Raw genomic sequence first — 13,710 nt, 5'->3', positions numbered from 1 at the left:
AGTGCCATTCTTAGGAATACTACTAGGGATATGATCTCAAAAGAAGTGCTATAGCAAGAAAAACTGTAGTTTAAATGGTCTTGCAGGGCAAAAGAAATGGGAAAGACTGATGAAATAAAAGTAAAGGGCACCTGGGTGGCTCAGTTGGTTAAGCGTCTGCCTTCAGCTCAGGCCATGATCCCACCATCCTGGGATCAGGTCCCGAGTCTGGCTCCCTGCTCAGCAGGGAGTCTGCTTCTCCCACTCCTCTCCCCCACCTCTTGTGCTCACGATCTCTCCCTCTCTCTCTCTCTCTTTTTTAAAAGATTTTATTTATTATTTATTTGACAGAGAGAGAGACAGCCAGCGAGAGAGGAAACACAAGCAAGGGGAGTGGGAGAGGGAGAAGCAGACTTCCTGCTGAGCAGGGAGCCCAATGTGGGGCTTGATACCAGGACTCTGGGATCATGACCTGAGCCGAAGGCAGATGCTTAATGGCTGAGCCACCCAGGCGCCCCTCCTTCTCTCTCGCGCGCGCAAAAATAAATAAAATCTTAAAAAAAAAAATAAAAGTAAAAATTTCACTTTGTTTATGCACATTTAACTTAGGCTGATTTAGGGAACTACCCACCCTGCACCTCCCATAAGACAGTGTGTGTGTGTGTGTGTGTATATATATATATATATATATACACATACAGCATTAGCAGAAGAAATCACGTCTCTGAGTTAATTTTTAAAAAGTCTATTTCTTTAGGAACTAAACTTTCAAAAGTAAGAACATATTTTCTCTTATCTCTGCTTTTTTTTTTTTTTTTTAAAGCTGGCTCCGCGCTCAGTGTGGAGCACAACATGGGGCTTAAACTCACAATCCTGAGATCAAGACCTAAGCTGAGATAAAGAGTCAGACGCTTAACTGACTGAGCCACCCAGATGCCCCCTCCATCTCTGCTTTCCTAAAAGAATACTGAACATAAATTTTAATCTTCTCATGAGGCTCAAGAGCATCAACACAAATAAAGATGTATTTGCTGTACAGGTGACAATTCCATCTACCTTATTTTCCTATTACTTGCCAAATGTAACTTCCCATTTCTTCTGTTATTATTTCTTCCTCTGACGAACTCTTTTATCCCCCTCTTTTGAATGTGAAGCATCCAATTGGCTTGTGGGGTGGGAGACTGACTGGAAGTGTGGGTTTGCTGAGAGCTAGATATTAAGAGTCCATAAGGTTCTGAGTAAAAGTTTAAAGAGTAAAATACACGATTTCCTTCCATAGCTCTGGGATGGACACTTTTAGATCTGCTGAGTAGTCTCTCTGACTTACTTTAAAAATCACAAAGAATCAGGCTATTAGAAATATAACTCCAGGTAAGTCTTCATGGTACTAGACACCAAAAGAGGGAAACACAGCAGTACAAATCATTTACTGAAAAGAAAAACAAGAGTGGAAATGGCAATGACTAGAAGACTTCAATACCTGCATTCTAGCTACTTAGATATTTATACTCTAACACAAATTACCGAGGCAGCTCTGCTCCTTTGTGGGTTGAGACTTTGGAAATGAAAGCTTTCATGCTTTCTGAGACTTGACTTAAGTCATAGTTCTGTTCCTCCTTCTTGGAAATGGGCTCTGCTTCTTTTTTGCCAGCAGCTTCCTGCAGTAGCTGGTCCAGCTGATCTGGTGAGAGATCTAACCACTGGTCGTCTGAAAAGAAGAAAACATGATACCACCATATCACACTGAACATGGCAGGTACTCTCAGAGAAGGGCCCTGTGAGACTCAATGGCATATTTTCATTTTTCCTAACTCTTCTGCTCTATCCTGGTCCATCACTTACCATCTTCTGGGGGAAGATCAGCTTCTTCCTTCTTAAGCTCTTCTATATCAAATGGTAAGGTCTGTAATAAGGTTAAGATTTCTTCACCTGGGCTCATAGCAAGAGAGCTATAAAAAAATAAAAGACATGGGGATTTTTTCATAAGACAGCTCAGAATAATAATCACAAAAAATAGTATTTTAAAGCTGGGAGGAATAATCTAATTTGTTTTTAAACAACTGTTTTAGGCTATAGACCCCTTTTTCTCAAATAAAATTTTACCAGGAACTCTAAAATATAAAAGAGCTTGAAGAGAAACTGATTTGTACAGCAAAGGAAACCATCAACAAACTGAAAAGGCAACCTACTGAATGGGAGAAAATATTTGCAAAAATCATATATCTGATAAAGAGTTAATATCCAAAATATATAAAGAACTAATAAAACTCGATAGTAAAAAAACAATCTGATTTATTTTTTTAATTTAAATTCAATTAGCCAACATATACTACATCATTAGTTTCTGATGTAGTGTTCAATGATTCATCAGTTAAAAACAATCTGATTTAAAAATGGGCAAAGGACCTGAATAACATTTCTCCAAAGATGTACAAATGGCCAACAGGTACATGAAAAGGTGCTCGACATCACTCTTCATCAGGAAAATGCAGATCAAAATCACCATGAGATACCACCTCACACCAGTCAGAATGGCTATTACCAAAAAGACAAGAGAGTTGCTAAGGATGTGGAGAAAAGGGAACCCTTGTGCACTGTTACTGGGGATGTAAATTGGTGCAACCACTATGAAAAACAGTATGGAGATTCCTCAAAAAATTAAAAACAGAACTACCGTATAATCCATCAACTCTACTTCTGGGTATATATGTAAAGGAAATGAAAACAGGACAATTCCCTTCACTGCAGCATTACTCACAATAGCTAACACATGGGAACCACCTAAGTATCCACCAATGGATGACTAGATAAAGGAGATGTGCTATATTAATACAATTATATCACAAATATATTACAAATTTTATTACAATTATATTACAAATATATGTAATAAATATATACAAAACATTATTCAGAGAAATATATATGAGAAAGAAGGAAATACTGTTATTTGTGAAATGGACTGAACTTGAGGGCATAATGCTAATGGAATAAACCAGACAGAGAATGACAAACACCGCATGGTATCACACATATGTGGAATCTCAAAAATAAATAAATAAAGCTCATAGAAACACAGAGTAGAAAAGTAGTTGCCAGGGACTAGGGAGTGAGGGAAATAAGGAGAGGTTGGTAAAAGGATACAAAATTTCTCTATACCCTCTAAGGATCTAATGGAAAACATGGTGACTATAAGACTGTATCATATAACTGAAATCTGCTGAGAGAGTAGATCTTAAATGTTCTTCTCACTGTCCCACCAAAAAGATAAATATGTGAGGTGACGGAACTGTCAATTAATTAGATCCCTTCACATGTACCGATATCAAATCACCATAATGTACACTTTAAATATCTTACGATTTTGTTCCTCAATTACTTCTCAATAAAGCTGAAAAAGAAAAACTGCTTTGACTGAAATGGAGTTTGGAAGCTCAGAGATGTGTCCATGTCACCTCTGCCTGTGGTTCTGCGGCAGGATGCATGGAACACTATGAAGCTGCTGACTTAGTACGACTCTTTCAACTTATATATAGCATATATATGAGGAAAAGAAAACCCAGAGGAAAGTATGAACTAAAATTAATCTTGTATGTATGATATGCTAGGCTAGCACTTTAAATACATTTTCTTATTTATTCCTCTAATTACTATTATGAGGTAATAATCCTGTTTTATAGATGAGAAAACCAGAGCTCAGTGAAGTTCTGTAACTTTTGCAAGGTCACTGAGTTAGAGCAAAGTCTTGAAATCAAGTCCTCTGATACTATCTTATGATCTTCCTACAATAAACTGATGAGGAAAAATGCACAGAGATATTATCTGTACAATGAACATGTTATTTTATGGTGGCAATGTGACCTGTTTACATAAACGGATGGAACCCTGTCTCACGTATTTAGAATGGAGCAAATCAAGTTATAGAATGGACTTACATTCATGTAAATAAAGATTTGCATACCTTGCTAAATCATGTAGGTAACAGGAAATTGTCTCTATTACATATTATGCAAATATTACTAGGAGAGAAAAAGAAATACACAAGTAATCATAATAAATTACGCAATATAAAACCATATTTATTGATTTGAGAGAGAGAAAGAGAAAGAGTGTGTGAACAGGGGGAGGGGCAGAGGGAAAGAGAGAGAGAGAATCTCAAGCAGACTAGCTGATGTGCGCAGGGCTCAATCTCGACCCTGAAATCATGACCTGAGCCAAAATCAAGAATTGGAACAAATGCTATGAAGAGTCACAGGAGAAGGTAATTAATTACATTAACTACAGAAAAGTTAAAAAGAAATGATAAAGACAATGGAAGTAGTTGAGTTAGGCCTTATAGAATGGGGTGGGGGGCCTGGGTGGCTCAGTTGGTTAAGTGTCCAACTCTTGATTTCAGCTGAGGTCATGATCTCAGGGTTGCGAGGTTGAGCCCTGCACTTAGTGGGGAGTCTGCTCAAGATTCTCTCTCTCCCTCTCCTCAGTCCCTCCCTCTGCTCTCACATGCTCTCTTTAGAAAATAAATAAATCTTTAAAAAAATGGGGAAGATGTTTTCTTAAGATTTTATTTAAGAGAAAGAGAGAGAAAGAGAGAGTGCATGAGTGGGGGGAAGGGCAGAGGGAGAGGGAGAAGCAGCCTCCCACTGAGAAGGGAGCCCAACGTGAGGCTCGATCCCAGGACCCTGGGATCATGACCTGAGTCCAAGGCTGACACTTAACCAACTGAGCCACCCAGGCACCCAGAATGGAAAGATTCTGACAAGTACGATAGGGTAGAGGAACTTATGGCAAAGGGGAAAATGAGCATTTGTATAAAGGCAAAGAAGTGAGAAACATGTTCACAAAGCAAACGGTGTTCAGTTTGGCAAAAGCGTGGAAGATGAAGCTGAACAGATGGACTGGGATGAGAGCACCGTGAGCCTGAAGTGGCTAAGTTTGGACTCAATGAAATAAGCTGTGGGTGATCACTGATGGCTTCTTTTTTATTTTTAATTTTTGTTTTAAGAAATTTAAATAATATAGACAAGTCCAAAAGATACAGCATTAAAAAAAAGATGATATAACAAATGTCCATATCCTACCACCTAGAATTATAATATTGTTATACTTACTTCCAGTCTAAAGATATGATTGATTACCCTTAACATAAAAAATTAAACAAGTAATATACACATGTACTTTAAAAATTTATAGTTAAAGCTAGTATTTTTCCTTTGATGACCAACACTATCAGTTTCAATCTCTTTCGTTATTACCCAGAGGTGACTGCTGTCACAAATAATCCTTCTGGTCCATTGAGAGTGTGTGCGCCCACACGCACATATATTTGTTGCACTTGCTGTTTGTTCTCTTTCCCTGGAATTTTATTCCCCCCAAATACCTGTATGCCTCATTCCCTCACTTCATTTAGGTCTCTTCTCAAAAACAGAACCTCCTCAGAAAGGCCTCCTTGACCAACCTATTTAGAAAGCAGCCGAGGGGCGCCTGGCTGGCTCAGTTGGGTGAGCCACCGACTCTTGGTCTCAGCTCAGATCGTGATCTCAGGATCATGACACAGGAGCCCTATGTCAGGCTCCATGCTCAGCACAGAGTATGCCTGGGATTCTCTCTCTCCTTTGCCCCATCCCCCTACTCATGCAATCAATCAACCAATCAATCAATCAATAAAATCTTTAGAAAAGCAGCCTGTACCTCTCTCTCCTCATATACTGTTTTCTCTTCAAAGCACTTACCACCATCTAATATCATATAGTGGTTATATTGTCTTTCTCCTACAGTAGCATGTAAGCTCCATAAGGACAGGGAGACTTTAGTTCTTTTGTTTTATCCCCAGTACCTGGAATTGGGCTTGGCACACAGGAGATACTCAATAAGTATTTGTTGAACTAATGAATATTTAGGTATCTATAAATGATACATGGCATTTTGTGTACTAAACATTTTTATATGTATAGCATCCACACTCTACATATTTACAACTTGCCTTTTTCACTCCACATCATTTTCAAAATCTATTTATTTAGATGAGTGGTTTTCAACTGGGGATAATTATGCCCCCAGAGGATATCTGGCAATGTCTGGTGATATTTTTGGTTGTCAAAACTGGGGGTGGGGTGGAGAGCTATTGGCATTTACTGGGTAGAGGCCAGGGATGGTGCTAAACATCCTATAATACACAGAGCAGTCCTCCACAACAGAGAATTATCTGGTCCAAAATGTCAACAGTGCCGAGGCTTAGAAATCCTGGATTAGACTTACGTACATTTAGCTGATCTCTGGTTAACTAATAGATAGTAGTCCATCATACGAATACACTGCAATTCATTTATCTACTATTGGTGGACACTTACACTGTTCAATTTTTCACTATTACAATCCTTAATAATTTTTGGGAGAGGAATTAAACATGATTGAAGATATATTTCAGGCAGATTCTCCTGGCTCTAATGGTTGCATTGGAGTTGCTAGCCATTGGGAAACAAGTTTAGGTACTGCCATAGCTTAAGAAATAAGTAAGAAAAAAAAAAGAAACAAGTAATTAGAGTAGGTAGGCAGTAAAAAAGAAAAAAGCAAGACACAAGATAATAATAAAAAGGATCAAGACTGGATCCAAGGAAAGCCAGGAAGTCTAGGTGATAAGGAGGATGGTGGTACTCTTAAAAAAGAGAGTGGGAAATGGCCTGTAATATTAATCCAGGTATTAAACAAAACAAAACAAAACACTGGAAATGCAAGAACAGGTCTGGAGGGAGATGTGAGTTTGGTTTTAAACTGCTTAGAAGTTACCCTGGTTTGGGGAATGGGAGTCTCTTTTGCAACACTATTTAAAATGTTGGACATGCAGGGGCGCCTAGGTGGCTCAGCTGGTTAAGCATATGCCTTCAGCTCAGGTCATGATCCCGGGGTCCTGGAATCAAGCCCTGCCTCAGACTCCCTGCTCAGAGGGAAGCCTGCTTCTCCCTCTCCCTCTGCTTATGCTTTCTCTCTTTCTCTAATAAATAAAATCTTAAGAAAACAAATAAATAAATAAAATAAAATGTTGGACATGTAAGCTACTTATAATTCTTTCTCCAGTAGTAAAAATGTGGTAAGTTATGGCACATCCATTTGCTGAAATGTTATGCAGCTCTTTAAAATTACGCTTATAAAGACTTTTTAACGTCATGGGAAAAAGTAAGATTATAATGAGTAAAAATTATGGACAGGATACAAAATTTTTTAGTAGTATGAAAATGTTTTAAAAATAACTAGATGGATATAGGGGGGAAAATCCTGGAAGGCAGTAGATGAAAATGATAACAGTAGTTGACTCTGGTATACATTTTTTCCTTATTACATCTTTCTGTATTTGCTATGAGTGAATGTCATTTTATAACAACAATGAACTTATTCTAAGATTTTTGAGAGAGAGAGAGCGAGAGCGAGTGAACGAAAGAGAATGAGCTCAGGGTGGGGGGGGGAGGAGAGGGAGAAGCAGGCTCCCCACCAAGCAGGAAGCCCAACATGGGGCTTGATCCCCGGACCCTGAAATCATGACCTGAGCCAAAGGCACTTACCTGACTCTCTTTCCTAAGTTTTTTGAAATGATACCCTAAGAAGGAATCCTCTTACCACCAATTATTGCCATAAAACTGATGGGAGGGGGCGCCTGGGTGGCACAGCGGTTAAGCATCTGCCTTTGGCTCAGGGCGTGATCCCGGCATTATGGGATCGAGCCCCACATCAGGCTCCTCTGCTGTGAGCCTGCTTCTTCCTCTGCCACTCCCCCTGCTTGTGTTCCCTTTCTCTCGCTGGCTGTCTCTATCTCTGTCGAAACTGATGGGAGTAGGACAAAGGCACACACAGACACCTCTGAGAGTAAGGACTGCTGTAAAGTCATTATTACCTCACAGACAACCGACGTTAGAGTTCTCTCAGCATCAACTTCGCTTCACCAGTCCTCAAAGAACAGTCTATTACACAAATAAGTGATGTTTGCTATGTAAGCAAAATGACTGGAGTTCAAAACCAGTACATTTTATTTGAAAAAAGAAAAAGTTCAACAACAAAATGAAAAACACACACAACTTGGGACCTTTTAACCATAATATATACAAAGCTATTCTTCCATGTTATTTAACAGCTTTGAGTATCTCAAATTCAATTTTGCAAACATAAATTGAATTTTTTCCAACACTCAAAATCTGATCTTTGATTCCTGAGCTCAGTAAGACTGAGGCTTTCTGCTAGAACTCTATTTTTTCCTTGGTGCTGCACTGACTAGGAAGTGACCTCAGGGGACAACTCAGACAATGTGGACCACACATATTGTGATCTTCTTTTAAGGGTCCTATTTCCTTCGATTTTTGTCTTATTTTGTTGTTCTACTGTGTCTTCAAATAATTATTTCTTATATTCTGTCCAGAGGTTATAATTACAATTGGCAGGGGGTTAGTTGGATATGTTACTCCACCATTACAAAACCACTGTTTTATTAAATTTTAAAGGGGTGCCATTTCCTTCCAACTTTGTGCCCATTTCTTTCTTCCCCCAGGAAACGTATGGCAGGTCAGAATGAGATTTGATTTGAAAGATGAATATCTGCTTTACCCTGTGTTTCAGGTCCGCCTAAAAGTAGCTAGACACAGCCAAGGGTTCCTACAGGAATTAAGCACATGCTCAGTTTCAGACCGCCTGAGTTCAAATCCTTTTATCTGTCACTTATTAGCTGTGTGACCTTTGGCAAACTACTTAATCTCTCTTGGCCTCAGCTTCTCTGCTGTAAATAGGGAATAATAATCATCATAACAGGATTGTAAGAGAGATTTAACAAATGCAAGTGGCCTACACTTTATAATTACCAATAAAACTTAGCCATTAGAAGAAGAAGATGATGATGATGATGATGATGATGATGACAAGTGCCAGATCCAGTGATCTTCTGTAGCAAAACCTCTTCTCCCCCACTTCAGCCCCTTCAGTATTCATGATCCTTGCCATTAACTCTTTAAATATGGCAACTCCAACTTCTGCAACTATCTCAAGAGTGAGGAACTCCTTAACCTCTGGCAGGTTACCACTTTGCTGCCATGGTTAGGTAGTGATAAACTCACCTTTCTGGTCGGTTTACTGAGAGTTGGAAGTAGTTCTTTGCCATTTCTAGCCTTGCCTGGTACTGAGCAGAATCTTCTATCAGTCCCTTAAAAAAAAAAAAGGCCTATCAGAACATTATTTACATGGTATCATTAAAATAACATTAGCAAATATGCAATGTTATGGCACGTATAGGAATATTAACTTCCCCACACCTTCAACAGCACTAAATATCACACAGATCCTTTTTCATATATGTGAAAAAGTATTACTGTGTTCATATGTATATCCTTACTACTTGTAAGAGTGAATATTTTAAGAAAAATTTGTTAGTTGTCTTTTTGTAATTTTTTCAATCCATGTCTTTGTTCATTTTTCTATTTGGTGTCTTCGTGTTTACCTTATGATTTGCCCAAGTTGTTCTTCTGATACAAATGATAACTTTCAGCATTCTATATAAATGTTAGTAATTTTTCTAAAATACTAGGAACAGTTCATAGTTACCCTCTCATTAACACTGAACTAGAATGGTCCCTTTTAACTCTAGCTTCTATAATAATGTTACACATTAAATATGGACCATAGGACTCTAATTCACTAGCTTGATTTTCCCTGGATTGTACAATTTTACAAACGCATTGCAAGTCCTACCTTAAAGTAATCATTCTTTTTCAGACTTTCAAGAAAGCCAGCCCAGAGGGGGGAGGTAGTCATGAAGGATTTCTTGGAGTCAGAAAAATGTGGGCTGCATTTGGAGCATAAGATCTCAAATCCGTGAGCCTAGATGGAATACACAGAATTTTCATTATTAAGTTACTTTCTTTCCACTTAGCCACACTTAAGACCTAGGTGACTGGACATAAGGGCATATGGACATTTTTAACACTTTGAATTTTATTTTTAAAATGTATTATTATTATTATTATTATTATTATTATTTTAAAGATTTTATTTGTCAGAGAGAGAGAGAGAGAGAGCACAAGCAGGAGGAGCAGGAGAGGGAGAAGCAGGCTCCCCTCAGAACAAGGAGCCCAACGTGGGACTCGATCCCAGGCCCCTTGGATCATGACCTGAGCCGAAGGCGGACGCTTAACCTACTGAGTTACCCAGGAGTTCCAACACTTTGAATTTTATGAAAAATCTGACTATTTCCAAGTTTTTCAATTTCTATAGATTACTAAAAATTATAAAGGGAAAGCGAATAATACAAAGATCCTTGTTCTCTTCAAAGAGATTTCTTTTCTTGCTGATTACAAAACCAGAAATTTAAAACTTATTTCTTGTTTGCTTTAAAAAAAAGCTTGTAAAAAGTTTCTTGTCTGACAGAAATTATAAATGAATTCAGCATGGTCTTAGACATAGGGAAGGGAGGGAATCACTTCATTTTAAGTGTCCTATGACTAAAAAATATAATGAATGAGCATGGCAAAGTAAGTCAGACAGGGAACTTTCCTGATCACTCTAGAGAAAACTACCATTACCAATTTCTTGCATATCCTTTCAGAAGTAATGTATGCACTCAAGCAAATGTGTGGTCTGTGTCTGTATACCCTACTGCATCCCTTTGGTCATTAAATGGCAATATATACACTGTACAAAACCTTGCTTTTTCACTAAGTTATATGCCTTGCAGATCATTTGATATGATCATACACATTTATCCATTTCACTGCATAGGCAGGCCATAATTTATCTAACTATTCCCCTACTAATAGGCATTTAGGTAGTTTCCAATCTTTTGCTACTACAGATAATGCTGTCATGAGTATCCTCATACATCTTTGTGCACATATAAAATATATGGAAGATAAATATCTAGAAGTGAGAATGCTGAGCAGAAGGGTTTGTGCATTTATGTATTGATGGATATTGACAAATTGTTGTAAGAGATTGAATTAACTTACATTCCCATGGATGATGTTTTAGAGTATCTCTCTCTATATATATTTTTACTAATCCAATATATATTATCAATCTTTTTGATATTTGCCAAATGGTAGAAAACATTATTTTATAGCTTTAAGTTGCATTACTTTTATTCTGAGCAAGGGCCAACATTTTTCTTATGTTTAAATTAAAAATCATTTGTATTTCCTTTCCTGGGGATTGTCTGTTCATAGCTTCTGAACATTTTTTATTAATTAGTATTATTTTTCATATTGACTTGTAGGAACTCTGTATATATTAAAGAAATTAGCTCTTTTCAATTTAAATTGCAAATATAATACTGTCTTCAGGTTTACTGTCTTTTGACTTAAGTTATGGGGTTTTTCTTTCCCATACAGAAATGCTTAATTTTTTTTTAGGGGGTGGAGCAGAGGGAGAGGGAAAGAGAGAATCTCATGTGGTGTGATCTCACATGATCTCACATGATCTCAGACCTGAGACCTGAGACCTGAGACCTCAGGTCTGAGATCATGACCTGAGCTAAAATTAAGAGTTGGATGCTTAACTGACTGAGCCACCCAGGTGCACCAGAAATGCTTAATCTTTAATAATCAAATTTATCAGTCTTTTTTTTTAATAGCTTCTGGTTTCAAGTTCTGCTTAGAAAGACCTTTCCTACTCAAATTATCAAAAATTCTCCTGTGTTTTCTTTCAGATTTTATGGTTTCAATGTTTCCTTTTAAATATTTGGTCCACCTGGAATTTATTTTGGGATAGGTGTGAGGGAATCAACCTTAACTTCTTAGATGCCTTCACAGTTGTTCTATTATCATTAACTGAATAACCCATTTTTCCTTCTTGTTTGAGATGCCACATTTTACTACATTCTCACATAAGTAAGGTCTATTTCTAGACTTTCTATGCTGTACCATTATTCTATTAAGAGCCCTTTTACCTAAAGGAAGGAATATAAAATTTTATGGTTCATTACCAACTTCATGCCCAATTCATGGGCTCGATATTGGGGATGAGATGGAGGAGGCATCTTGTATCCACTCCGCCGGTCTGGCACAAACCTTTGTTGTGCCAACTGTGCATACAGACATTTGGTGAAAGTCACCTGGACATTGGAACACAAAATACATGAGTCTTCCTGAAAGTAAAAATTTGACTATCATTTCACAGTTTATAATTCCATTTATGAGCTTCGTATTCATATGAAATGCCAAGAAGATCCAACCTATTCACTACCAACATTTTTTTAGTAACAGCTTTATTGAGATATAATTCACATACCACAAAATTGACCTCACTGTCTACTTTTTAGTTATCACTAATGGAATTCTTCTCATTAGTTACATTATACTGCAATTTGGGTGGGTAGAAGATAAAGAATAATTCTTAAGTCTCTGGAAGAAATGAAATGTTTTACTCTTAAGAAGAAAATATAATAGGAAAAATATGGTCAGAAAATATCTAAGAAACATTTTGATATAAAATAGGAAGTGAAGTCTCTTGAAATCTTCCTCCACGGATGGGAGAAAAGAAAATTAAGAAAAAAAAGTACATTAGCTTGCCATGACGAAACAGAATATTTCCAGTTTTTTTCTAGTGCACAATTACAATGATGTTCAACTTTCTTTCCAGTGACAGAAACTAAATGACCAAGAGAGCTATCTTACCGATGTCATTATTCGTGTTTCAGGCAAGAAAGTCTTGAAAACACGACAGGCTCTCAGGTCAATGGGGTCCCGTAGGTAAAATGCCTGGACTCCTGCAGCCACCAATCTGGGCCGCTGCTTTAACACTGCTACGATGCCAGCTGGAAGGAAGCAGTGCGCACGATGAAGGGAGGCTTGGATTTTTTCTGGGTATCTGTGACAGGTAACATAATTATTTTTATTTTATGATAAACAAACATCTAGAATTCTTCTACTATTTACTTCCTCTTATATTGTCTCGGTTCATTAAGAGTAAGCTGTAGAATGACAAGGAAGGTGAAGATAAAGCTACCATACGCACTAAAAACTGCAGAAGAGAGGGAAAGAGTAAAAGTAGGAAAAAATAGAAAATAAAGAAAAGGAATTAAGGTAGTTCAGTAGGGGCGCCTGGGTGGCTCAGTGGGTTAAGCATCTGCTTTTGGCTCAGGTCATGATCCCAGGGCCCTGGGATTGAGCCCCACATCAGGCTCCCTATCAGCAGGGAGTCTGCTTCTCCCTCTCCCATTGCCCCTCCTCCCTCCCCCACTCATGCTCTGTCTGAAATAAATAAATTTTTTTTTAAAAAAGGTAGTTCAATAAAGACAAAACAAGAACCCTACATTCTTTGGAACAAGGATAGAATCAGAGTCTATTCTTATAAAACAATGGTACAAAGTATATTGAACAAAGTTAAAAGAGATTTTATATTGTTAAAACTTGAATGGTGCTGGGGCACCTGGGTGGCTCAGTTGTTAAGAGGCTGCCTTTGGCCCAGGGCATGATCCCAGAGTCCTGGGATCGAGCCCTGCATCGGGCTCCCTGCTCCACTGGGAGCTTGCTTCGTCCTCTCTCACTCCCCCTGCTTGTGTTCCCTCTCTTGCTGGCTGTGTCTCTGTCTGTCAAATAAATAAATAAATAAATAAATAAATAAATCTTTAAAACAAACAAACAAACAAATAAAAAAAAAACAAAACAAAACTTGAATTGTGCTAAACACCGAAAAGGTACTCAAATTTGAAAGGCCGAACTACTATGTTACTAGGTGAAGGCTGTCTCTTCTGAATAGAGCCTAAAG

At 37.9% G+C, this 13,710-nt stretch overlaps 1 protein-coding gene across 9 annotated transcripts in view; it reads right to left on the bottom strand.

Annotated features, from left to right (window-relative positions):
* Positions 1 to 13,710, bottom strand: part of ECD (ecdysoneless cell cycle regulator) — a 44,671-nt gene that overhangs the window by 21,446 nt on the left and 9,515 nt on the right. For all 9 annotated transcript variants that reach the window (XR_015724829.1, XR_015724824.1, XR_015724826.1 and 6 more), the window contains exons 6-11: positions 12,618 to 12,810; positions 11,927 to 12,055; positions 9,700 to 9,828; positions 9,069 to 9,154; positions 1,822 to 1,928; positions 1,504 to 1,687 (exon numbers count right to left, since the gene is read on the bottom strand). Coding sequence is in view for 3 of the 9 variants with exons in the window: in XM_087863041.1 (XP_087719167.1) it covers positions 1,504 to 1,687; positions 1,822 to 1,928; positions 9,069 to 9,154; positions 9,700 to 9,828; positions 11,927 to 12,055; positions 12,618 to 12,810 (828 nt within the window). In the remaining 6 variants the exon portion in view is untranslated. The remainder of the gene's footprint in view (positions 1 to 1,503; positions 1,688 to 1,821; positions 1,929 to 9,068; positions 9,155 to 9,699; positions 9,829 to 11,926; positions 12,056 to 12,617; positions 12,811 to 13,710) is intronic.

Source organism: Ursus americanus, chromosome 6 (assembly GCF_024610735.1).
Source record: "Ursus americanus isolate L20-20 chromosome 6, mUrsAme1.1.p, whole genome shotgun sequence".
In the NCBI taxonomy this organism is placed as follows: Eukaryota; Metazoa; Chordata; class Mammalia; order Carnivora; family Ursidae; genus Ursus; species Ursus americanus.
This window is presented reverse-complemented; position numbering and strand designations above follow the sequence as displayed.